The sequence below is a fragment of the Malaclemys terrapin genome, chromosome 24 (genome assembly GCF_027887155.1).
Source record: "Malaclemys terrapin pileata isolate rMalTer1 chromosome 24, rMalTer1.hap1, whole genome shotgun sequence".
NCBI lineage: Eukaryota > Metazoa > Chordata > Testudines > Emydidae > Malaclemys > Malaclemys terrapin.
This window is the reverse complement of record NC_071528.1, coordinates 7,698,677-7,725,536: the sequence shown is the minus strand read 5'-3', so window position 1 is coordinate 7,725,536 and position 26,860 is coordinate 7,698,677. Positions and strand designations below refer to the sequence as shown.

Sequence of the window (26,860 nt, the reverse complement as noted above, 5' to 3'; positions counted from 1 at the left end):
CCATTCTATTAATAATTGCACATCGCTTTTTTGCTGTAACACTCCATGCCATCACAATCCATTCATGTTCAAGTTACCTGAGTCACTTAGGAGGCTAATTTACTGCTGAAGAGAAACCATTCTGTTTATATAACGCTTGTGACACCAACCAGGAAATTCAAAGTCAATGTTCTGCTTCAACTAGTGCTGTTGTGGACTAGGAGGGGAAGGAAAAAGGATAGAGTCTCTATACTCAGAGTGTGTCTACACTCCAGCTGCTACAGGAAGTCCATAGTGGAGTAGGGACTTGATCCTGGCTTTCACAAGCCCTAAGCTACCACCCTAACCCTGAGACCATCCTTCCTCTCAGGCCCTTTAACCTTCCTGCAGCTTTGTCTTTCCATCTCTCAAACAGAAATGCTAATTTACCACCTCTCTAAAGCACTTTGACCCCAGTTCAGCATAAGTATATGTTAACTCTAAGCAGGCTACATTCCAGTGACTTCAGCGGGATTTAAGCACAAGTGTGTTTTGCTGAATTGGGACCTTTGAGAGCTATCTAGCCATCTAATTTCCTACAGGAAAACAAGTTTTCCATAACTTTTTTCTCCACAGAAAATGTCAGTTTGTCAAAATTGATTAAACTGTCCATGAGCAAGAACCAGTTTCAACAAATCTCCCAATTTGAAAAAAATTTGGAAAAAAATATTTCAAAATGATCAGAACATCCCATTTGTACATTTTCAAAATGCAAAGTTTAGTTTTTTGAGACACAATGAATTTTTGTTTTGAAATTTTAGTTAATTTATACTAAAAAAAAAATCAAAAATAAAAAGCTTAAAATCAAAATGAAGCATTTTACAATTATCAAAACAAAATCTGTTGACCAATCTGACCGATTTGAACGTTTGGGGGATAGCTGTTCACGAAAATTTGCAAGATTTGCACTGTGTCCTGTATTAGGAGGGGGGGAAATGTTGAAATCTTGAAAAAATCTCATGACAGGAAAATTGTTTCCTGCTCTTCTCTAAGTCATTAATAATATCTGCTATTGCTGTAAAAACTCCGGATCCAAAACTTAGACGTAATCAAGAAGTGATTTGTTCTGACAGAGAAATTACACTTGACATTTTAGGGTATTTTTAGGACTGATTTACGGTGGGTATGTCTAGGGTACAATAATCCATGGAATTTTTGGCTGATGAATACTACCGTGGGCTAAAGTCTGTGCTTACAGGAAACAATTGTGCTGGGGAAACAGGGAAGGCTAAGTCAGTGCTTGCAGCTGAGGGTGGTATACATGTTAGCCAGCTGGGGAGCTGGAGATGCCAGTCTCTCGGGGCCAGCCAGCATGTTATCTGGTTACCTCTCCTAGCACTTCCTTGAGCCCAGCGGGGAGATTCTGCCCTGCTGCTTGTGACGAGGTGTATGTACGAATTTAAGACGATCACTTCTCTCCTTCACCTCTATTGACGTCACCAGTTGGGACCGGGTCTAGTCCTGCATGTTTTAAATAACATCTGCTTTGAATGCAGCTGTCAATCAAATTGTAACTTGTCTTCGGGAAGGAAGGTTAGGCCGGAATGCACAGCTTTGCACCTGCCTGCAATGCACCTCTATTCACCCAGCACGCTCTAATCTGCACCCCACGCTCTGCCCAGTTATCGTGCCTTCTCCCCGACTCCCCATCATGCCCGGACTGTCCTTTCTGATCCTTCCAGCCCCACCTCCACATCCTCCTTTTCCCACCATTACTAAACAGCTACCCTCTAATTCTGTAACCAGGATGGGTGTGCCACCCTTTCTCCTGCTCTTTTGTCTGTACCTTGTCCTTTTAGATTATAATTTCTCTAGGGCAAGGCTCTGCCTTTTTACATATTTTTGACAAGGGTGTGGCATGCTTTGGGACACTAAAAATAACAAGCATGGTAACCATAATAAAAGTACATGCCGTACTAGGCGAGCAGGTGCAAATCTCTTATGTATGAGCAGCAACTTCTGCTTTAGAGGGAGAAAACCTGTGTAGTTAACCTTCTGTTCTGACCCAGCCAGATCTACGTGCCCTGTGTTAAAGGGCTGACTCCCGCCCTTACCCGGAACAAATTCAACATATCTACTGTGTTTTTCTAAATACCACATGAATAGGCCAAACATGACACATTCATTTCACATCTTGATTCTCTATCTGTGGTCTCCTTTACTACCATAGCGTCTGTGCGCCACACAATCTTTAATGTATTTACCCTCACAAAACCACTGTGCCGGTAGGGCAGTGCTATTAGCTCCATTTTACAGATAGGAAACTTAGCCACAGGGAGACTAAGTGACTCGCCCAAGGTCACACAAGGAATCTGTGGCAGAGCAAGGAATCGACCCCAAGTCTCCGAGTAACCTCCTGCCCAGTGGACCATCCTGATTTGCTTATTACTGGCTTTAAGCAATCAGTGGTAAGCAATCAGGCTGTCTGAAAGGCAATCAGCTGCACTTATACATAACATATCGTGAAACACTGAGATTCAATATGGAAATACATGACTAGGAGCTTGATTTACTATGTTTGCTATGCAGCAGTATTCACACCGAACTCAATAAACTCTCAAAGTCTCGTCCCAGCCTATACTGGGCTATGCAATGGATTTTCTGGGGTCACTTGTTCCTAACTCCTGAGCAGGAGTTTGGAGTGGATAACCCTAGCACATTATAATGCCATTTTTCATGTTGTAAATTAAAGCTGTCTGTCTGCTGTTTGTGGGCAAATCTAGTTGCGGGCTGAGATCCTTTCTGCCAAGTTTCAGCCTGGAGCAGATTTTTATAGACCAGCTATGAAACCCCTGAAGAGATCAAAACAAAAAACTACCAGGAACGATCTGAGCCAACACCATCTTTGCATCGTGATATTTCAAGGTTTACAGGAGTCTCTGTGTCCTTTTTAGAAACTTCGCCAGTAAAAAAAAAAAGAAATCTTACCACAGGATGGATTGCAAAACTGATAATAAAAGGCAGCTGCTGAAAGCATGAAATAGCAGGAGATTTTTCCAGGAAAAGAGAGACACTTTCCCAGAGGAGCGTTCAAGTTTACCAATGGTAACTGCTTAGAAAGTGCAAATAACCCAACTGATAGCACGCACTATCAGCAGCATGGTCCACCTAATTCCTACCCACTTTACCAGCCTGGGGATATTCAGTCCATGCCCAAGTTAGAGGCACCTGTGCGACTCCATGGGCATTTGCCAAACATTTCTCTGACGTTTCCTGGCATTCAGTAGGTCGTGTGGAAATCCACATACCTGTTGAGTGTGCAAGGCTTGTGGCACACAAGTAGTTAATTCTTTGGTCATTTAGTGTCATAATATTGGTCCAGGTCATGCCCTTTTGAACCCGTTAGTGAGAGCTCCACAAATCTGAAGATCTGCACCAGGGCATCAGGGGGAGTCAGACAGGTGAGCAAAGTGAGGAGTGGGTGGGGGGTGGGTCAGAGTGAGGACATGGTTATGTGTATTTTCCCCCTTCCTTTGTTGGCACTATGCAGAGTCTTCTGGAAGTGTGATACAGAAAGAAGCTGTTACATTTATGCACCCCCATCACACCTATTTAAGACAGGTCACAGGGGCAATTGTGGCCAGTGTCTCCAATAGAGATATAGCCTTTTGTCCCCTGTTGATTCACAGGCTTTGAGGGCTAGATCTTCACTTCCTTTCATGGGTGGTGGACCGGTTAGACAAGCCCAGCTCCTGGTGGCAGAATGTAGAGAACATTCTGCAAGGGAAAGTTCACTAACTTCCCTCCCTGCCCTCTATGCAGGTTTACTTACAGTGTATGGGTGGGGTCTAGTCTATTGCTGGTAAAACCCCATCAGACACTCCCCAGTGAATGCGGTTTGCAATTCTATACACATGTCGGTGCAGTGCAGCTTGGATTGGTGCCCAGGAAATATTGCCTTTCATACACCCTTGATGAGTATTTTACTAGACACCTAGGTCAGATTCTGATCACGGTTACACCAGCGAGAAAACAGAGAACAGTATCTCCGACAGCAAAAAATACTGTAGGGTTTTACACCTGCAAATAAAACTCAGTGTTGGACAAGACACTTTTATAATTATCTACAATGTACTGGGTCTAAATTCTTTTTGGTCAGGTTTGTAGAACCATAGAACTGTCGGGCTGGAAGGGACCACGAGAGGTCATCAAGTCCAACCTCCTGGACTGAGCCAGGACCAAATAAACCTAGAGCATCCCTGACAGGTGTTTGTCCAACCTGGTCTTAAAAACCTCCAATAATGGGGATTCCACAACCTCCCTTGGAAGCCTGTTCCAGAGCGTAACTATCCTTAAAGTTAGAAATTTTTTCCTAATATCTAACCTAAATCTTCCTTGCTGCACATTAAGCCCATTACTTCTTGTCCTACCTTCAGTGGACATGGAGAACAATTGATCAGAGTCCTCTTTATAACAACCCTTAGCATTTTGAAGACTGTTACCAGGTCCCCACTCAGTCTTCTTTTCTCAAGACTAAACATGCCCAGTTTTTTTAACCTTTCCTCTCTAAACCTTTGATCATTTTTCTTACTCTCTTCTGAACTCTCTCCAGTTTATCCACATCTTTCCTAAAGTGTTCCCCGGACACAGTACTCTAGTGGAGGCTTCACCAGTGCCGAGTAGAGCAGGACAAGTATCTCCAGTGTCTTACATACAACACTCCTGTTGATACAGAATTACTCCTGGAGAATTAAACACGTCTAACGAAGAATATTGGCTGCGATTTTCAAAGGAGTGCAGATGAGTTAGATCCTCAACTCCCATGGGATGGGGGAATCTAACTCCATTAAACTCCTTTGAAAATCCCAACTGTATGCCTGGAAACAGGCTTTTTAAAATATAGCCAAAGACCAAGCTTAAAAGCATACTTATATTTCTGCTAAAAAGGCTGTCACAAATTCCCTGGTTGTTGCCCTCAAACAAAATCAGAGATATCACATTCTCACTGTAGCCACTCACACTGCGGTCATGTTGCTAATGCAATCAATTAGCTTAAACCTTATTCTTATGAGGAGCTGAATCATAATGTGTCTCTTAATTGATCTTAATCACCATAGTACAATCTCCAAAAGACTAAGCATAAAGAATAAGGGGTGTAATTTTCAAAAGTGCCTAAATGACTAAGTATTTAGAGCGTTAGTCACTTTTGAAAATGAGACTTAGGGTAAAATTTTCCACATCAGTTATGTGATTTAGGAGCTTAAGTCTTATTTTCAAAGGCAACTTATGGTCAGATTTTTAAAGGCATTTATGCACCTAGTGGGATTTTCAAAAGCAGCTAGGCACCTATTTGCATTTTGGTGCCTGAATGCCTTTACAGATCAGGTCCTTAGGTGCCTAAGTCCCAGTGATGTCACATTTTCCAGGTGACTTAGGCACGTAAGTGATTTAGGCTCCTGAGGCACTTAGATGCCTTTGACAAGTTTATCTTTAGGATCCCAAGACACTTGGGTGCTTTTAAAAAGTTTACCCAGATTGAAAAATTCGTAATGGAAGATACCTTTCATTAAATCTTCAAACAAATGTAATATTTCTCACCAATGTGATTTTTCCTATATGCCATTTTAAAAAAACTTTCATCATTATAAAGATATTGAAGGATTAGATTAATGAGCAGGTTATGAACAGTTCAATATACAGGTGTGTCATGGGATTTGCTAAATGAAATGCAATTAATTCATTATAAGTGTGTTTGTTCTTTAAGTAACTTCCTTACAAAAGTTTGGAGAAGAAATTCCTCTCTATTATCCTAGCAAAGTAGCTGATGAAAGCTTGATTTGAGTTGTGTGCTCTAAAACGACATTGTGATAATCAAGATACAATGCCCCTTAGGAAAAAACTAAGGCTTATTATTTTCTCACTTTTAGTCGGAGGTAAATCCTAAGTAACTTCATGAAAGTAAGTGGAATTACCTTTGGATTTACCTTGACGTAAGAGCAAAATTTGGTCCCTTGCCTGTAGTTTTTGGTAACGACAGTCATTTCATTTTTTTTCAAAAATCTAAGCCTTTAAGATATATAGCCACAAATGTTCTCTCCTGTCAAAATAGTAAATAAATAAAACTTACCTGAAACAAAGCATAGTACTAGGGTTATACATATGTTCTGCAGTTTACAGCGAGGTAAATGTAATGTCCAGTCCATCTCTATTTTTATGGAATTACAGTCTTACTAATTTAGTCCAAAATTCCCTTTCTCTGTTGCTGTCCTCTTTATGATAAGAGAATAACTCTGACAACCAGTGAAGAGGAGGACTCCAACAACCAAGATATAGTGTTGTTAACCTACAGTATCTTGCATAATGCCAGCACTTTGGGTTTGGTGACATGACACACCCAGCCGCACCTCACAGCACGGGGGTTTTAAAATTAGAATATCATACCTTCCCGCTAGGTAAGGAAAATAAGAAACTGGTGCCTTGAAAAGGTCAATGTGCATTATTCAAACATGAAATTATGACAGAGAATAGTGACTAATCTACATCTTTAAGGAGGGTACAATCATACATTCATCTACTAAATATTTAAGTAAAGTGCATTCTTCTAGCTAAGACAGACAAACTTTTGAGTGTCAAGTTTTGTGAAAACAACAAAGAGTCTGGTGGCACCTTAAAGACTAACAGATTTATTTGGGCATAAGGTTTCGTGAGTAAAAACCTCACTTCTTCGGATGTGAGGTTTTTACTCACGAAAGCTTATGCCCAAATAAATCTGTTAGTCTTTAAGGTGCCACCAGACTCTTTGTTGTTTTTGTAGATACAGACTAACACGGCTACCCCCTGATACTTGACAACATGCAAGTTTTGTGAAAGTTCCGATTCAAACAATATAGCTTTTTGTGCATATATAGAAAAATATTCTGTGATGCTATTTGGTGTAAAACTTTGAGAAAAACTATTTTAGAAAGCAATAAAGGCTCCAATCCAACCGAACACTTAAGCGTGTGCTTAGTTTTAAGCCTGGGAGTAGTCAGTAGATTTTTTTTTTAAGTTCTTCTGTGCTTAAAGTTAAGCATATGTTTAAGTGCTTACTTGGATCAGAGCCACAAAGCCGCTCTCATTCAAAAAAGTTAATCTTCCGAATAATGAAAAAATAAATACAAACAATTAAAAAAACACAGTTTGGCCTTTCGATCCCTGAACATCCCCATTCATCATGTGCATCATGGGAGTCCTGGATCCAGTGAGTGCCTGATTCCAACTAAAGGGCCCAATGGCCGTATTACTCTCTCGGTCTCACCATTGTAACTGTGAGAAGGGGATTTTCCTGGTATTTGTTGGCTTTGGGGCTATTTTTCAGTGGCCTGGGGGGAAGGAGAGGATGGAGACAGGGGATGTGCAGGAGTAAGTGAGATGAGGGAATGGGGTAATCAGGAAAATTAGGAATCCAAGAATGAATGAGAGACTGTGTAGGGATGCGGGAGATGAGTGAGTGAAAAAGACAATGTGTAGCAGAGAGGAACGAGTCAAAGAGTTTGTAGAAGTAAGGGGACTGGGCAGATCAGATACTCCGACACTCAAACACCCCATGCTGCTGGGTACCGCTGTAAGAAGATAGCTGGATGGAAAGGAAGCTGGGGGGTCATAGTGGATCACAAGCTAAATATGAGTCAACAGTGTAACACTGTTGTAAAAAAAAGCAAACATCATTCTGGGCTGTATTAGCAGCAGTATTGTAATCAAGACACGAGAAGTCATTCTTCCGCTCTACTCCGCGCTGATTAGGCCTCAGCTGGAGTATGGTGTCCAGTTCTGGGCCCCACATTTCAGGAAAGATGTGGAGAAAGATTGGCGAAAGTCCAGAGAATGGAACAAAAATGATGAAAGGTCTAGAAAACATGACCTATGAGGGAAGATTGAAAAAATTGGGCTTGTTTAGTCTGGGAAGAGAAGACTGAGAGGGGACATAATAGTTTTCAAGTACATAAAAGGTTGTTATGAGGAGGAGGAAGAAAAATTGTTGTTTTTAACCTCTGAGGATAGAACAAGAAGCAATAGGTTTAAATTGCAGCAAAGCCAGTTTAGGTTGGACATTAGGCAAAGCTTCCTAACTGTCAGGGTGGTTAAGCACTGAAATAAATTGCATAGGGAAGCTGTGGAATCTCCATCATTGGGGATTTTTAAGAGAGGTTGGACAAACACTTGTCAGGGATGGTCTAGATAATACTTAGTCCTGCCTTGAGTGCAGGGGACTGGACTAGACGACCTTTCGAGGGCCCTTCCAGTTCTATGATTCTATGACAGTGGATGGAGGAGTGAGATGATCATCATTCATAGCCAGATAAGCAAGGTTATTAAATGTTCAAATAAATAAACCCCACAGATCAGCAAAAAGCAGCAAGCAAAGGCTGTGGGCATGTCAGGAGCTCTGTGGGGACACGGAAACCCAGACTGATAGAGAAGCTGGCAAAACAAAACAAATTTAACTGCTGCTACCTCTAGACCCCCCAAGCAACGAAGACAAAGCGGAAGGACTCTGTTAAAATCGGTGAGTTAAGAAAGTTACCTAAGCTATGCTTGGGCACAGCCATAACTATTTAGGGAGTTTGAGATGATCTCCATGGCTATTGATAGCTTTACCCTGGTTAATCTGGTTTCTCCCCCAAATCTACAAGAATAAATTACAGCTCAAACACTAGTTGGCCTCAGATTCCCCTCTTCAGACCTCCGCTCACTATATATACTTCCACAGCCCTAGTTCCCTTCTCTCTGACACTTCCCTGAGAAATCAAAACTACTTGTCCCACACAGGCCCAGTGAAATTTACAAATTGACTGAACCCATGCATAAGAGTCTGATTAAAGACTTTTATTAAGCCATTTGGGAAAGGTAAGGGAGTGGTCACTACACCCATTTCACTCCCAGCTCCCTATGAAGGAGTTTCATTGTCCAGGACATGAGTTGGCCCCTTGCACTGTCGATTATGTCTTTATATAACCCAATCCTAGCATCACAAGGTCTGCTTGCAAACAGTTATTAGTAATGTCCCTCAGAGGGTAGGAGTCAGGGTGCATTGGGGGGAAGAATCTCTAATTACTCGGACATATTGATAGCCCAAGCACGTAATTTCTGGCCACAGATGACATACTTCAGGTAAGAATACAAATAATTAAAAAACAAAGAAGAAAAGAAACTGCATTGGTATTTGCCACACGATCCCTCCAAGCCTGGAGAGGCGTGAGAATGAAAAATTCTTGGACTATCTAAAAGCAAACAATGAATAGGGTACTCGTGCAGAATCTCTAAAAGACCCACCAGAATTTTACCATTCAATGTTATATAGCTAAACTACATTCTTTCTCTGTTAGTAGATCTGGAATTCATCTGTTATTCAGGATTACTCACCAAATCATTTCAGCCAATAATGTTGTCATTTGCTGGCAAGAATCCAAAATTTGATCTCTGCTGGCTAGCTTTGATTGGACCCATAGGTCTCGCGGTATTGTTTCTATGCTGTGCCCGGCTGAGTGTAGCTCTGGGGCAAATACATACATTTCCAAATTCAAAATTCATGTTATGCATATATTTGAGAATATTCCCATAAAAACTGCTATTTGCACAGACCTTCCTGCTTGTAAACTTGTTGGCTAGAATATTAATAGAGAGCAAACACAAAAGGGGCATCATCAAAGCCAAAGTGAATTCAATTTTATTATTAAAGCAATTAGGGGACATTTTTTGGTCTATTTACTCATTAACTTCAATCTTATTTTTCTTGAAAAGCCAATTTCCATTGTTTTTATACAAAATGTTAGGGTTCCAAATGTTTGAAAAATCATACATTTGTTTAAAATTACTTGGCCATTGGTTGGGTAACAAATAAAGCTAAAAAGAATATCAAAGAGGTTCCTAAGAGGACAAACTTCATGGTTCGGAGACCATTAGTGTCTGATTCCTGGCTGGATGCCCAAAGGATGGGAGAAGCTGTAAAGAGCCTCTTTGACCTTTCAGCAAACACTACCAAGGTCAGAAAAATCAGTCAGAAAGGGTGAGATGCATGGGGAAGAAGAAAACAAAAACTTGTAGGGAAATGCAAGCTAGGACATCTTGTGCAAATGATCTGCAACCTATTGGCATACCTGCAAAAACGATAAGGTGACACGTGCCACTCTACCCAGAAGTGAGCATCAAGGAGACTGACTTGCTTTCCCCAGTTACTACCGTCTACAGTACTGGCTCAGCCAGCAAGCAGCGTGGGCATGTATTTCATTGGGATACACTCGCTGGGCCAGATCCTTGGCCCCTCCTGCAGCTGCTTTATGCCAATCTCCCAGCATAAAGCACGTTGGGGTAAATGGCTTGCTTAATAATAAGAATAATGTATACCTATCTCATAGAGCTGGAAGGGACCCTGAAAAGTCATTGAGTCCAGCCCCCTGCCTTCACTAGCAGGACCAAGTACTGATTTTTGCCCCAGATCCTTAAGTGGCCTCCTCAAGGATTGAACTCACAACCCTGGGTTCATCAGGCCAATGCTCAAACCACTGAGCTATCCTCCCGTATCACCCTGCAGGGACTGAATTCTCAGGTGCCATAAGATGAGCATAGCTGCTCTGATGCCGCAGTCCTTCCAACCACTGGTGTAGGGGATGTAGCTGGGACCAGGGGTGTGGGAACAATGTGTATAGTGGGGGTGCTGGGAGCCATTGAATCAAATTGTAAACCCTATGTATAATGGGGTGCAGCAGCACCCCTAGTTCTAGCCCCTCCGGCTGGGACAAGGGAACGCGGCCAGGGAAGCCAGTACTTCTGGTCAATCCCCGGCATCTAGAATGGCCTCTTGGACGCCATTACGAACTGGTGCAATTTAGCACAGCTTTGATCCCCAGACTAAAGCAGACACAAAGTGGTCGATGGGACAACTTGCATGCTAAAAGTTAACCAGGTCCTTAAGTGCTTTGCTTTATGGGGACCACAGCGCTAAGCAATTTCCCTATGCTACTTGATGGCTTTTGAGCCGGTACTATAGATAGTAGTAACTGGGGAAAGCAAGTCAGCCTCCTTGATGTTCACCTCTGGGTGGAGTGGCACGTGTCACCGTATCTTTTTGCAGGCACGTCAATAGGGTGTAGATCATTTGTGAGCCCCGTAAAGGTCATTCAGACGTCACAAAAATGTTGCATAAGCAGTGTTGAGTAAGCTAGTAAATGTAGAGCTAATATCTTTCAATTGAAATGAGCTGGGGCCTGAAATGAAAGAAATGTGGTCTCTTCTAGTCTGAAAGATTGGTGATTTCCAGGTCATACCACCTTCATGCTGAGTAATCCTCTTCGTTATAAGCAACAGAGGGTCCTGTGGCACCTTTAAGACTAACAGAAGTAATGGGAGCATAAGCTTTCGTGGGTAAGAACCTCACTTCTTCAGTCTTGCATCTGAAGTGAGGTTCTTACCCACGAAAGCTTATGCTCCCAATACTTCTGTTAGTCTTAAAGGTGCCACAGGACCCTCTGTTGCTTTTTACAGATTCAGACTAACACGGCTACCCCTCTGATACTTGACACCTCTTTGTTATGATATTTACATTTTTCCAAGTATCGGCCGTTATGTGTAAAGGGAATTCTCATGTTTTGGAAATTAAGAAAAAGACAGACAAACCCCTGTCCAATAAATGCTGCCTGCCACAAAATAACAAGCACATGCTGTAGCATGTCTAACATACAGCTGCCTGTACGTATATTAATTAAGGAGAGAAGTTAACAGAATCTGAAGAGTATCCCATCTAGCGTTCCTTAAATAGAAGGATAGTGGCTGTGAAAAGGAACCTCACTGGTGGCGTATATGGATTAAATAAGAGCAGAACCTTGGAACTTTCTTAGAGATCCAGAAAACCTCACATCTCCTGTGTGGGGAAATGGCCTTCTAGAGCTCTTCCGGGAAGTGGGAAGATGTATTTGCAAGGGGGCTGGGACAATTTGTAGAGTGGGGGGGCTGTGAGCCATTGAACCAAACTGTAAACCTTGTATATAATGGAAACCACTTCAAGCTCAGGGGTACAAGTGCACCCCCAGCATCCCTAGTTCCAGAACCTATGTGTATTTGTGTGATTTCTTTGAGGTTCAGCATGCGTAGAAACATGGAAACACAATGAGCAGAGCATGTTTGAATTTTGAAGTTGCATCTGTTTCCCAGGGTTCACAGTGGAATAGTTTTTGTTTTGTTTTGTTTTTTTCTAATTTTTTTGTGAATTATTTTCCAAACTTTTCAAAATTTCAGATTTCCTTTTCTCCCCACTCCTTTTTTTAAAAGACCAATTCCAGCGTAGTGTATAATGTGCAGGGGTTTTTACCTCAGCCTCTCCCCCACCAACTTTAACTTCTGCACCGTTGAGGAAGTTTTGAAAAAGTTACAGAGCAGAGAAAAGAAAAAAGAAAAAGACAAAAGCAAGTGGGGTAACCTGAACCTCTTTCATGTGATTAAAGGCAGTGGCCAAAAAAAAAAAAAAAAAAAAGCAGGAGAAGGGAAAAATACAAAACTCTGAATGAATTTTAGCTGCTGAAAACAAAAACAAATAACAAATTTCAATTTAACACGAAACAAAACAAAAGCATGTGTTTAATTCGTTTCAAAATTTCCCCCCAAACTGCTGGATTTTGTTGGTTTTGTTTTATTTTGCTTTCTAGGAAACTCCATTTTTCTGTGGGTGAAAACATTTCAGTCACAAAATATGGACCATCCCTTTTCATCCTTAATGTGTCCTTCATAGCTCACAAAGGAGGACTGGGGAAACTATATCTCATACTTTGACTTTCTGCAGTGTCACGCCCTGACTCCACTTCTCCGCTCCTCCAGAGGGTCATTAAGCAAAAGGAGAGATGTAATATAATATAACAAACAAGCAGAAAAGGACATTCAGAAACAAAGCAATTTGCCTTTCACATATCGTTGTGAATCCTGAAGGAGTATGAAATGGCACATGCAAACCTCCCCCATCCCCATGTTTTATTTTGTTGTTCACCTTTATGGCCAGTCCAAATATAGCCCCCTACCCTTCATTCTGGGAGAATCTGTGTATCATTTCTATTTCCTGCACATCCAAATCCCAAAAGCCAGGCAGGAGACTTATACACAATCCTTGACTAAGAGGTGGAATTTGATGCTATTGCAGCTAAAAGAATCAGCCAGCAAATTCCACGCAAGGAATTGCTACCTAATTACAAACCCGTTTCCACCAACTTCAAGTGCATCACCTGTTGCATGCAATGAACCTAGAAACCCTCAACACAGGAAATGAGAATCCAAAAGTGGCTTGTGTTCCTGGTCTCTTTTCTGTTAACATTTGCATTCGTGCAGGCACAAGTATTGTATAATTGAGTACACCAGCGTTTGCACCTGCAGTGTATGGGCACATGTATAGAAAGGTTGTAGAGAAACTGGAAAGGATCCAGAGGCAAGCGACAAAGATGATCAAAGGGATGGAATGCAGCCAGACGAGCAAAGGCTGAAGGAACTGCGTATGTTTAGTTTGGAAAAGAGGAGATTAAGGGGGGACATGAGAGCAGTCTTCAAATACTTGAAAGGCTGCCGTACAAAAGATGGGGGAAAGTTGTTCTCTCTTGCCACAGAGGGCAGGACAAGAGGCCCTGGGTTCAAACGACAGCAGAGCAGATTTAGATTAAATCTCAGGAAAAGCTTCCGAACTGTGAGAACAGTCGGCCAATGGACCAGACCTGCCCTGGGAGGTTCTGGAACCTCCTTCACTGGAGGTTTTCGAAAGGAGGCTGGCGCCACCTGCCTTGGATGGTTTAGAACAGTGTCTCTCAAACTAGGGCCGCCGCTTGTTTAGGGAAAGCCCCTGGCGGGCCGGGCCGGTTTGTTTATCTGCCGCGTCTGCAGGTTCGGCTGATTGCGGCTCCCACTGGCCGCGGTTCGCTGCTCCAGGCCAATGGGGGCTGCAGAAAGCGGCGCGGGCCGAGGGACGTGCTGGCCGCCCTTCCTGCAGCCCCCATTGGCCTGGAGCGGCAAACTGCGGCCAGTGGGAGCTGGGATCGGCCGAACCTGTGGACGCGACAGGTAAACAAACCATCCCGGCCCGCCAGGGGCTTTCCCTAAACAAGCAACGTCCCTAGTTTGAGAACCACTGGCTTAGAAACAACAAATCCTGCATATTGGCACGGGGTGAGACTAGATGACTATTCTAACTCTATGGTTCTATGTAAGTTTGTGCACAATTTTAATGCTGCGTAGAAATGACAGTCAAACGAAGGCCCACCCCATAAGGGACAGAACTGTTTAGAAATTGTTCAATATCTGTAGCTTTAACTTGGAACAAATTTGGATGCAAGCCCCGGAACACAAATATTTCATGCAGTTTTGCTCGTCTGGAAAAAAATCTTTGCAGGAAATGACAAGTAACATATCTTGCGAACCAACTGAAAAGTAAGTCACGCTGCCTTTCGCTGCTTGCGGTAAAGGCTCCCTTTGATTTGCTATCATTTTATTTGACAAAGCTTTTACTGGCTTATTAGTGACTAAACACTCCCATCTGCTGGTCTCATTGGGGAACTACACTTTCCATGCAGATGACATAAAGCTTGGTGGGAGTGATTAAGACAGGGGTGGCCAACTTGAGCCCGAGAAAGAGCCAGAATTTACCAATGTGCATTGCCAAAAAGCCACAGTAACATGTCAGCAGCCCCACACCTCGTCAGCTCCCCTGCCAGCCCAGTGTCTCCCACCCGCCAGCAGCACTGCCAATCAGCACCTCACCCTCCATCCCGGCGCCTCCTGCCCACTGCCATCAGCTGTTTTCTGGTGTGCAGGAGGCTGGGGGGGGGAGGAGGAGGAGCAAGGGTGTGGCAGACTCAGGGGAAGGGGCAGGGGCCTTGCGGGAAGGAGTGGAATGGGGCCGGGGCCTGGGGCAGAACCAGGGGTTGAGCACCTTGTAGCACATTGGAAAGTTGGCGCCTGTAGCTCCAGCCCCAGAGTCGGTGCCTATACAAGGAGCTGCATATTAACTTCTGAAGAGCCGCATGTGGCTCCGGAGCCACAGGTTGGCCACCCCTGGATTAAGATAATCCCCAGCAGTGCCATGTGGTTACTTCAGTGAGGCTCATCCAGGCATTAAGGTCCGCCCACACTGATCCTTTGACAGGGTTGACTCTGAGACTGTGTGTGATTTTATTATTATTTAATATCCTCTTCATTATTAAAGGACCAAAAGGCACCTTAAATTTTAATCCCACTTTTGCTACTGTGTGTCGGTGGCCACGTCATTGAAATCCTCTCTTTCCACATCTGTAAAATGAGGATACTAATACTTCAGATGATAGGTCATGAGGACGCAGCTAAGGAGAGTTCAGTGCTTTGGGAATATAAAGAGCTACATTGACTTCCCCCTTTAATTTGATAAAAAATATTTCTTTAGGGCAAAGGTGGTTCTCTGGCATGCCCAGGAATGCTGGCACACTGGATGCAAGGTGTCTCTTCAATCCCCTGCACTCACAACCTACATCTCAGACCATAGAGCAGTGAGGAAAGCCGTCACAGATCTCCCCACCCCTCGCATAAGTGGGCATGGAATGGACATGGTTTTCACTCCACCCTTCAAAATATTGTCCAGATCAGCAAAGCAAACACAGTAGAAGAAATCTCTTACTGGTGCACACCGTGTTACCTACAGGCCTGATCCAGAGTTTGCTGCGAATCATACTTCTTGTCTTACCTGGGGGACTGGTGACAGAGGAAGATGTAATCAGCTCTTCTGCAGCATGGGTGCCGATGGTCGTTGATAGCTCAGCTACAGTACTGGTGACAGAGGAGCTTCCAGTTTTCTCAGCTGGTGAAGTAATGCTGCCAGTTCCGCTGGATGGAGTTTGGGGAACACTTGTTGGAGAATTTCCCAGTTCTGTTCTAAAGTCATTTGTAACAGCGACTATCGTCCCTAGAGATAAAGGAGCAACAAAGACAGACGTTAGAATCTCTTGGGATTTAGCCGTATAATCTCAAGTTCGGGCTGGAGAAACAGGACTTGATATCGGAATGGAATTAATCGTCCAGAAGAACGTACCGCTTTCTGAGGCTGAAGTAGCTGTCTTCATTCCATTAGAAGCGTGTTGTGAGATGACAGTGACATCAGGTGCAGTAAATGGCACTTCTGTTGTTTCAGTAATACGTCGAAATGTCGATGTTTCTGCAGCGAGGGGGCTAGTTACAGAGCCAGTCGTGGTCTCGACAGATGGGGAACTTCCAGCCATCTCTGTGGTTTCTGCCGATGTTCTGGGTAGGGAGGTATTTGGGCTTGTGCCTCTGTCACTAGTGATGCGCACCATGCTTGTTGTGGTCTCAGCTGGAGTGCTGGTGTGTGGCCCAGCAGGAGATGTCTCTGTTGCTACAGTGCCCGTCTCAGGGAAGGGAGTGCTCCCTTGAGACGTTGGCCTTGATCCAGCTGCTGAACTGCTGGCCAGGCCTGAAGTGTCTTGGACTGGGCTTGTGGCGAGAGAGGCGCTCGTCTTCTCGGCAGTTGCACTTGTACCCGTTTCTGTGGATTCACTTGTTGCACTAGAAGGAAAGAAGTTTGGAGTTGTCTTTGCTACTATGGTGTTTGCAGGAATAGTGCTCGTCTCACTAGGGCTAGAAGTTGCTCTTGAAGCAGTGGGCATCTCCGCTGTTCCACTAGTGCCTTGAGAGGTTCTCGTCTCTGCTAGAGTAGAGGTAGTAGGGCTTGATTTTTCCACCGTACTCTGGGCTACGGTGCCTGGGCTCCCCTCTGTAGTAGCCGTGAGAGGCGCAAAAGTGGTGGGAACAGAGGTTCTTCCGGACATCTCTGTGGACCTGCCTGATGGAATTGCAGGAGAGACGGTTGTGGTTTCTCCTCGTGCGTTAGTGCTGCCCAAAGTTTCAGCCGTTGCCTGGGCACTACTGATTCTTGGCAGAAGTGTGGATACTACATTTTCTATCGAGGTACTTGCTCTGGTAGGCGTATCTGATGTCGTAGTGCTCTCTGCGGTGCTTACAACTGAATTCTCTGGCGGGCTGCTCCCAACAGTTAACGTACTGTCAGTCTGGGAAGTTGTCTGAGACGAGTCTGTCATCGAAGTAGATTTACTTGCAGACACTTTTGTGGACTCAGATGACGTAGTGGGATGGAGGGGAATTGTGCTGGTCTCTGCTATTCTAGTGGTGTCTTCTCCAGTTGTCGTCCCACCAGGCGTACTTGTGTGTGGCGCAGCGGTGGTGCTTTCCGTATTCGTGAAGGTTTCCCTTGGACTTGCAGTAAGGGAAGGGTTACTGGAGAGTGGAACGGTTGTGATAGTGTCTCTACTTGTTAGGGACTCAGAGGTTGTGATCTCAGCTTGGCTGGAGGTCTCAGCGACACTCGTCGTCTGAGAAGGTGGCGTTGCCTTTTCCGTAGTGCTCTCAGCTGATGGACTTGAGAAAAAGAGGCCGGTGGTGCTCTCAGTTCCAACAGTGGTGCCCACCTTAAGTGTTGTATGAAGCGGGGTAGCGCTTTCCGGTGCCGAGGTAGGTCCCATTGTTTGCGTAGTGGTGGGTGTCCCTGTGCTTGTACTTCTTGGAATTGTCGATGTTTCTGCAGTGAGGGGGCTAGTTACAGAGCCAGTCGTGGTCTCGACAGATGGGGAACTTCCAGCCATCTCTGTGGTTTCTGCCGATGTTCTGGGTAGGGAGGTATTTGGGCTTGTGCCTCTGTCACTAGTGCTGCGCACCGTGCTTGTTGTGGTCTCAGCTGGAGTGCTGGTGTGTGGCCCAGCAGGAGATGTCTCTGTTGCTACAGTGCCCGTCTCAGGGAAGGGAGTGCTCCCTTGAGACGTTGGCCTTGATCCAGCCGCTGAACTGCTGGCCAGGCCTGAAGTGTCTTGGACTGGGCTTGTGGCGAGAGAGGCGCTCGTCTTCTCGGCAGTTGCACTTGTACCCGTTTCTGTGGATTCACTTGTTGCACTAGAAGGAAAGAAGTTTGGAGTTGTCTTTGCTACTGTGGTGTTTGCAGGAATAGTGCTCGTCTCACTAGGGCTAGAAGTTGCTCTTGAAGCAGTGGGCATCTCCGCTGTTCCACTAGTGCCTTGAGAGGTGCTCGTCTCTGCTAGAGTAGAGGTAGTAGGGCTTGATTTTTCCACCGTACTCTGGGCTACGGTGCCTGGGCTCCCCTCTGTAGTAGCCGTGAGAGGCGCAAAAGTGGTGGGAACAGAGGTTCTTCCGGACATCTCTGTGGACCTGCCTGATGGAATTGCAGGAGAGACGGTTGTGGTTTCTCCTCGTGCGTTAGTGCTGCCCAAAGTTTCAGCCGTTGCCTGGGCACTACTGATTCTTGGCAGAACTGTGGATACTTCCGTTTCTATCGAGGTACTTGCTCTGGTAGGCGTATCTGATGTCGTAGTGCTCTCTGCGGTGCTTACAACTGAATTCTCTGGCGGGCTGCTCCCAACAGTTAACGTACTGTCAGTCTGGGAAGTTGTCTGAGACGAGTCTGTCATCGAAGTAGATTTACTTGCAGACACTTTTGTGGACTCAGATGACGTAGTGGGATGGAGGGGAATTGTGCTGGTCTCTGCTATTCTAGTGGTGTCTTCTCCAGTTGTCGTCCCACCAGGCGTACTTGTGTGTGGCGCAGCGGTGGTGCTTTCCGTATTCGTGAAGGTTTCCGTTGGACTTGCAGTAAGGGAAGGGTTACTGGAGAGTGGAACGGTTGTGATAGTGTCTCTACTTGTTAGGGACTCAGAGGTTGTGATCTCAGCTTGGCTGGAGGTCTCAGCGACACTCGTCGTCTGAGAAGGTGGCGTTGCCTTTTCCGTAGTGCTCTCAGCTGATGGACTTGAGAAAAAGAGGCCGGTGGTGCTCTCAGTTCCAACAGTGGTGCCCACCTTAAGTGTTGTATGAAGCGGGGTAGCGCTTTCTGGTGCCGAGTTAGGTCCCATTGTTTGCGTAGTGGTGGGTGTCCCAGCGCTTGTACTGCTTGGAATTGTTGATGTTTCTGCAGTGAGGGGGCTAGTTACAGAGCCAGTCGTGATCTCGACAGATGGGGAACTTCCAGCCATCTCTGTGGTTTCTGCCCATGTTCTGGGTAGGGAGGTATTTGGGCTTGTGCCTCTGTCACTAGTGCTGCGCACTGTGCTTGTTGTGGTCTCAGCTGGAGTGCTGGTGTGTGGCCCAGCAGGAGATGTCTCTGTTGCTACAGTGCCCGTCTCAGGGAAGGGAGTGCTCCCTTGAGACGTTGGCCTTGATCCAGCCGCTGAACTGCTGGCCAGGCCTGAAGTGTCTTGGACTGGGCTTGTGGCGAGAGAGGCGCTCGTCTTCTCGGCAGTTGCACTTGTACCCGTTTCTGTGGATTCACTTGTTGCACTAGAAGGAAAGAAGTTTGGAGTTGTCTTTGCTACTGTGGTGTTTGCAGGAATAGTGCTCGTCTCACTAGGGCTAGAAGTTGCTCTTGAAGCAGTGGGCATCTCCGCTGTTCCACTAGTGCCTTGAGAGGTGCTCGTCTCTGCTAGAGTAGAGGTAGTAGGGCTTGATTTTTCCACCGTACTCTGGGCTACGGTGCCTGGGCTCCCCTCTGTAGTAGCCGTGAGAGGCGCAAAAGTGGTGGGAACAGAGGTTCTTCCGGACATCTCTGTGGACCTGCCTGATGGAATTGGAGGAGAGACGGTTGTGGTTTCTCCTCGTGCGTTAGTGCTGCCCAAAGTTTCAGCCGTTGCCTGGGCACTACTGATTCTTGGCAGAAGTGTGGATACTTCCGTTTCTATCGAGGTACTTGCTCTGGTAGGCGTATCTGATGTCGTAGTGCTCTCTGCGGTGCTTACAACTGAATTCTCTGGCGGGCTGCTCCCAACAGTTAACGTACTGTCAGTCTGGGAAGTTGTCTGAGACGAGTCTGTCATCGAAGTAGATTTACTTGCAGACACTTTTGTGGACTCAGATGACGTAGTGGGATGGACGGGAATTGTGCTGGTCTCTGCTATTCTAGTGGTGTCTTCTCCAGCTGTTGTCCCACCAGGCGTACTTGTGTGTGGCGCAGCGGTGGTGCTTTCCGCACTCGTGAAGGTTTCCCTTGGACTTAAAGTAAGGGAAGGGTTACTGGAGAGTGGAACGGTTGTGATAGTGTCTCTACTTGTTAGGGACTCAGAGGTTGTGATCTCAGCTTGGCTGGAGGTCTCAGCGACACTCGTCGTCTGAGAAGGTGGCGTTGCCTTTTCCGTAGTGCTCTCAGCTGATGGACTTGAGAAAAAGAGGCCGGTGGTGCTCTCAGTTCCAACAGTGGTGCCCACCTTAAGTGTTGTATGAAGCGGGGTAGCGCTTTCCGGTGCCGAGGTAGGTCCCATTGTTTGCGTAGTGGTGGGTGTCCCTGTGCTTGTACTTCTTGGAATTGTCGATGTTTCTGCAGTGAGGGGGCTAGTTACAGAGCCAGTCGTGGTCTCGACAGATGGGGAACTTCCAGCCATCTCTGTGGTTTCTGCCGATGTTCTGGGTAGGGAGGTATTTGGGCTTGTGCCTCTGTCACTAGTGCTGCGCACCGTGCTTGTTGTGGTCTCAGCTGGAGCGCTGGTGTGTGGCCCAGCAGGAGATGTCTCTGTTGCTACAGTGCCCGTCTCAGGGAAGGGAGTGCTCCCTTGAGACGTTGGCCTTGATCCAGCCGCTGAACTGCTGGCCAGGCCTGAAGTGTCTTGGACTGGGCTTGTGGCGAGAGAGGCGCTCGTCTTCTCGGCAGTTGCACTTGTACCCGTTTCTGTGGATTCACTTGTTGCACTAGAAGGAAAGAAGTTTGGAGTTGTCTTTGCTACTGTGGTGTTTGCAGGAATAGTGCTCGTCTCACTAGGGCTAGAAGTTGCTCTTGAAGCAGTGGGCATCTCCGCTGTTCCACTAGTGCCTTGAGAGGTGCTCGTCTCTGCTAGAGTAGAGGTAGTAGGGCTTGATTTTTCCACCGTACTCTGGGCTACGGTGCCTGGGCTCCCCTCTGTAGTAGCCGTGAGAGGCGCAAAAGTGGTGGGAACAGAGGTTCTTCCGGACATCTCTGTGGACCTGCCTGATGGAATTGCAGGAGAGACGGTTGTGGTTTCTCCTCGTGCGTTAGTGCTGCCCAAAGTTTCAGCCGTTGCCTGGGCACTACTGATTCTTGGCAGAACTGTGGATACTTCCGTTTCTATCGAGGTACTTGCTCTGGTAGGCGTATCTGATGTCGTAGTGCTCTCTGCGGTGCTTACAACTGAATTCTCTGGCGGGCTGCTCCCAACAGTTAACGTACTGTCAGTCTGGGAAGTTGTCTGAGACGAGTCTGTCATCGAAGTAGATTTACTTGCAGACACTTTTGTGGACTCAGATGACGTAGTGGGATGGAGGGGAATTGTGCTGGTCTCTGCTATTCTAGTGGTGCCTTCTCCAGTTGTCGTCCCACCAGGCGTACTTGTGTGTGGCGCAGCGGTGGTGCTTTCCGTATTCGTGAAGGTTTCCCTTGGACTTGCAGTAAGGGAAGGGTTACTGGAGAGTGGAACGGTTGTGATAGTGTCTCTACTTGTTAGGGACTCAGAGGTTGTGATCTCAGCTTGGCTGGAGGTCTCAGCGACACTCGTCGTCTGAGAAGGTGGCGTTGCCTTTTCCGTAGTGCTCTCAGCTGATGGACTTGAGAAAAAGAGGCCGGTGGTGCTCTCAGTTCCAACAGTGGTGCCCACCTTAAGTGTTGTATGAAGCGGGGTAGCGCTTTCTGGTGCCGAGTTAGGTCCCATTGTTTGCGTAGTGGTGGGTGTCCCAGCGCTTGTACTGCTTGGAATTGTTGATGTTTCTGCAGTGAGGGGGCTAGTTACAGAGCCAGTCGTGATCTCGACAGATGGGGAACTTCCAGCCATCTCTGTGGTTTCTGCCCATGTTCTGGGTAGGGAGGTATTTGGGCTTGTGCCTCTGTCACTAGTGCTGCGCACTGTGCTTGTTGTGGTCTCAGCTGGAGTGCTGGTGTGTGGCCCAGCAGGAGATGTCTCTGTTGCTACAGTGCCCGTCTCAGGGAAGGGAGTGCTCCCTTGAGACGTTGGCCTTGATCCAGCCGCTGAACTGCTGGCCAGGCCTGAAGTGTCTTGGACTGGGCTTGTGGCGAGAGAGGCGCTCGTCTTCTCGGCAGTTGCACTTGTACCCGTTTCTGTGGATTCACTTGTTGCACTAGAAGGAAAGAAGTTTGGAGTTGTCTTTGCTACTGTGGTGTTTGCAGGAATAGTGCTCGTCTCACTAGGGCTAGAAGTTGCTCTTGAAGCAGTGGGCATCTCCGCTGTTCCACTAGTGCCTTGAGAGGTGCTCGTCTCTGCTAGAGTAGAGGTAGTAGGGCTTGATTTTTCCACCGTACTCTGGGCTACGGTGCCTGGGCTCCCCTCTGTAGTAGCCGTGAGAGGCGCAAAAGTGGTGGGAACAGAGGTTCTTCCGGACATCTCTGTGGACCTGCCTGATGGAATTGCAGGAGAGACGGTTGTGGTTTCTCCTCGTGCGTTAGTGCTGCCCAAAGTTTCAGCCGTTGCCTGGGCACTACTGATTCTTGGCAGAAGTGTGGATACTTCCGTTTCTATCGAGGTACTTGCTCTGGTAGGCGTATCTGATGTCGTAGTGCTCTCTGCGGTGCTTACAACTGAATTCTCTGGCGGGCTGCTCCCAACAGTTAACGTACTGTCAGTCTGGGAAGTTGTCTGAGACGAGTCTGTCATCGAAGTAGATTTACTTGCAGACACTTTTGTGGACTCAGATGACGTAGTGGGATGGACGGGAATTGTGCTGGTCTCTGCTATTCTAGTGGTGTCTTCTCCAGTTGTCGTCCCACCAGGCGTACTTGTGTGTGGCGCAGCGGTGGTGCTTTCCGCACTCGTGAAGGTTTCCCTTGGACTTAAAGTAAGGGAAGGGTTACTGGAGAGTGGAACGGTTGTGATAGTGTCTCTACTTGTTAGGGACTCAGAGGTTGTGATCTCAGCTTGGCTGGAGGTCTTAGCGACACTCGTCGTCTGAGAAGGTGGCGTTGCCTTTTCCGTAGTGCTCTCAGCTGATGGACTTGAGAAAAAGAGGCCGGTGGTGCTCTCAGTTCCAACAGTGGTGCCCACCTTAAGTGTTGTATGAAGCGGGGTAGCGCTTTCCGGTGCCGAGGTAGGTCCCATTGTTTGCGTAGTGGTGGGTGTCCCTGTGCTTGTACTTCTTGGAATTGTCGATGTTTCTGCAGTGAGGGGGCTAGTTACAGAGCCAGTCGTGGTCTCGACAGATGGGGAACTTCCAGCCATCTCTGTGGTTTCTGCCGATGTTCTGGGTAGGGAGGTATTTGGGCTTGTGCCTCTGTCACTAGTGCTGCGCACCGTGCTTGTTGTGGTCTCAGCTGGAGTGCTGGTGTGTGGCCCAGCAGGAGATGTCTCTGTTGCTACAGTGCCCGTCTCAGGGAAGGGAGTGCTCCCTTGAGACGTTGGCCTTGATCCAGCCGCTGAACTGCTGGCCAGGCCTGAAGTGTCTTGGACTGGGCTTGTGGCGAGAGAGGCGCTCGTCTTCTCGGCAGTTGCATTTGTACCCGTTTCTGTGGATTCACTTGTTGCACTAGAAGGAAAGAAGTTTGGAGTTGTCTTTGCTACTGTGGTGTTTGCAGGAATAGTGCTCGTCTCACTAGGGCTAGAAGTTGCTCTTGAAGCAGTGGGCATCTCCGCTGTTCCACTAGTGCCTTGAGAGGTGCTCGTCTCTGCTAGAGTAGAGGTAGTAGGGCTTGATTTTTCCACCGTACTCTGGGCTACGGTGCCTGGGCTCCCCTCTGTACTAGCCGTGAGAGGCGCAAAAGTGGTGGGAACAGAGGTTCTTCCGGACATCTCTGTGGACCTGCCTGATGGAATTGCAGGAGTGACGGTTGTGGTTTCTCCTCGTGCGTTAGTGCTGCCCAAAGTTTCAGCCGTTGCCTGGGCACTACTGATTCTTGGCAGAACTGTGGATACTTCCGTTTCTATCGAGGTACTTGCTCTGGTAGGCGTATCTGATGTCGTAGTGCTCTCTGCGGTGCTTACAACTGAATTCTCTGGCGGGCTGCTCCCAACAGTTAACGTACTGTCAGTCTGGGAAGTTGTCTGAGACGAGTCTGTCATCGAAGTAGATTTACTTGCAGACACTTTTGTGGACTCAGATGACGTAGTGGGATGGACGGGAATTGTGCTGGTCTCTGCTATTCTAGTGGTGTCTTCTCCAGTTGTCGTCCCACCAGGCGTACTTGTGTGTGGCGCAGCGGTGGTGCTTTCCGCACTCGTGAAGGTTTCCCTTGGACTTGCAGTAAGGGAAGGGTTACTGGAGAGTGGAACGGTTGTGATAGTGTCTCTACTTGTTAGGGACTCAGAGGTTGTGATCTCAGCTTGGCTGGAGGTCTCAGCGACACTCGTCGTCTGAGAAGGTGGCGTTGCCTTTTCCGTAGTGCTCTCAGCTGATGGACTTGAGAAAAAGAGGCCGGTGGTGCTCTCAGTTCCAACAGTGGTGCCCACCTTAAGTGTTGTATGAAGCGGGGTAGCGCTTTCCGGTGCCGAGGTAGGTCCCATTGTTTGCGTAGTGGTGGGTGTCCCAGCGCTTGTACTGCTTGGAATTGTCGATGTTTCTGCAGTGAGGGGGCTAGTTACAGAGCCAGTCGTGGTCTCGACAGATGGGGAACTTCCAGCCATCTCTGTGGTTTCTGCCGATGTTCTGGGTAGGGAGGTATTTGGGCTTGTGCCTCTGTCACTAGTGCTGCGCACCGTGCTTGTTGTGGTCTCAGCTGGAGTGCTGGTGTGTGGCCCAGCAGGAGATGTCTCTGTTGCTACAGTGCCCGTCTCAGGGAAGGGAGTGCTCCCTTGAGACGTTGGCCTTGATCCAGCCGCTGAACTGCTGGCCAGGCCTGAAGTGTCTTGGACTGGGCTTGTGGCGAGAGAGGCGCTCGTCTTCTCGGCAGTTGCACTTGTACCCGTTTCTGTGGATTCACTTGTTGCACTAGAAGGAAAGAAGTTTGGAGTTGTCTTTGCTACTGTGGTGTTTGCAGGAATAGTGCTCGTCTCACTAGGGCTAGAAGTTGCTCTTGAAGCAGTGGGCATCTCTGCTGTTCCACTAGTGCCTTGAGAGGTGCTCGTCTCTGCTAGAGTAGAGGTAGTAGTGCTTGATTTTTCCACCGTACTCTGTGCTACGGTGCCTGGGCTCCCCTCTGTAGTAGCCGTGAGAGGCGCAAAAGTGGTGGGAACAGAGGTTCTTCCGGACATCTCTGTGGACCTGCCTGATGGAATTGCAGGAGAGACGGTTGTGGTTTCTCCTCGTGCGTTAGTGCTGCCCAAAGTTTCAGCCGTTTCCTGGGCACTACTGATTCTTGGCAGAACTGTGGATACTTCCGTTTCTATCGAGGTACTTGCTCTGGTAGGCGTATCTGATGTCGTAGTGCTCTCTGCGGTGCTTACAACTGAATTCTCTGGTGGGCTGCTCCCAACAGTTAACGTACTGTCAGTCTGGGAAGTTGTCTGAGACGAGTCTGTCATCGAAGTAGATTTACTTGCAGACACTTTTGTGGACTCAGATGACGTAGTGGGATGGACGGGAATTGTGCTGGTCTCTGCTATTCTAGTGGTGTCTTCTCCAGTTGTCGTCCTACCAGGCGTACTTGTGTGTGGCGCAGCGGTGGTGCTTTCCGCACTCGTGAAGGTTTCCCTTGGACTTGCAGTAAGGGAAGGGTTACTGGAGAGTGGAACGGTTGTGATAGTGTCTCTACTTGTTAGGGACTCAGAGGTTGTGATCTCAGCTTGGCTGGAGGTCTCAGCGACACTCGTCGTCTGAGAAGGTGGCGTTGCCTTTTCCGTAGTGCTCTCAGCTGATGGACTTGAGAAAAAGAGGCCGGTGGTGCTCTCAGTTCCAACAGTGGTGCCCACCTTAAGTGTTGTATGAAGCGGGGTAGCGCTTTCCGGTGCCGAGGTAGGTCCCATTGTTTGCGTAGTGGTGGGTGTCCCAGTGCTTGTACTTCTTGGAATTGTCGATGTTTCTGCAGTGAGGGGGCTAGTTACAGAGCCAGTCGTGGTCTCGACAGATGGGGAACTTCCAGCCATCTCTGTGGTTTCTGCCGATGTTCTGGGTAGGGAGGTATTTGGGCTTGTGCCTCTGTCACTAGTGCTGCGCAAGGTGCTTGTTGTGGTCTCAGCTGGAGTGCTGGTGTGTGGCCCAGCAGGAGATGTCTCTGTTGCTACAGTGCCCGTCTCAGGGAAGGGAGTGCTCCCTTGAGACGTTGGCCTTGATCCAGCCGCTGAACTGCTGGCCAGGCCTGAAGTGTCTTGGACTGGGGTTGTGGCGAGAGAGGCGCTCGTCTTCTCGGCAGTTGCATTTGTACCCGTTTCTGTGGATTCACTTGTTGCACTAGAAGGAAAGAAGTTTGGAGTTGTCTTTGCTACTGTGGTGTTTGCAGGAATAGTGCTCGTCTCACTAGGGCTAGAAGTTGCTCTTGAAGCAGTGGGCATCTCCGCTGTTCCACTAGTGCCTTGAGAGGTGCTCGTCTCTGCTAGAGTAGAGGTAGTAGGGCTTGATTTTTCCACCGTACTCTGGGCTACGGTGCCTGGGCTCCCCTCTGTACTAGCCGTGAGAGGCGCAAAAGTGGTGGGAACAGAGGTTCTTCCGGACATCTCTGTGGACCTGCCTGATGGAATTGCAGGAGTGACGGTTGTGGTTTCTCCTCGTGCGTTAGTGCTGCCCAAAGTTTCAGCCGTTGCCTGGGCACTACTGATTCTTGGCAGAACTGTGGATACTTCCGTTTCTATCGAGGTACTTGCTCTGGTAGGCGTATCTGATGTCGTAGTGCTCTCTGCGGTGCTTACAACTGAATTCTCTGGCGGGCTGCTCCCAACAGTTAACGTACTGTCAGTCTGGGAAGGTGTCTGAGACGAGTCTGTCATCGAAGTAGATTTACTTGCAGACACTTTTG

General features: G+C 47.2%; 1 protein-coding gene across 1 annotated transcript in view; it reads right to left on the bottom strand.

Moving 5' to 3' along the window:
• The window catches only part of MUC16 (mucin 16, cell surface associated), a 132,922-nt gene that overhangs the window by 85,391 nt on the left and 20,671 nt on the right, over positions 1-26,860 (bottom strand). Inside the window, exons 3-4 of the mRNA XM_054013927.1 lie at positions 20,888-21,019; positions 15,677-15,895 (exon numbers count right to left, since the gene is read on the bottom strand). Of these exons, the coding sequence (XP_053869902.1) occupies positions 15,677-15,895; positions 20,888-21,019 (351 nt within the window). The remainder of the gene's footprint in view (positions 1-15,676; positions 15,896-20,887; positions 21,020-26,860) is intronic.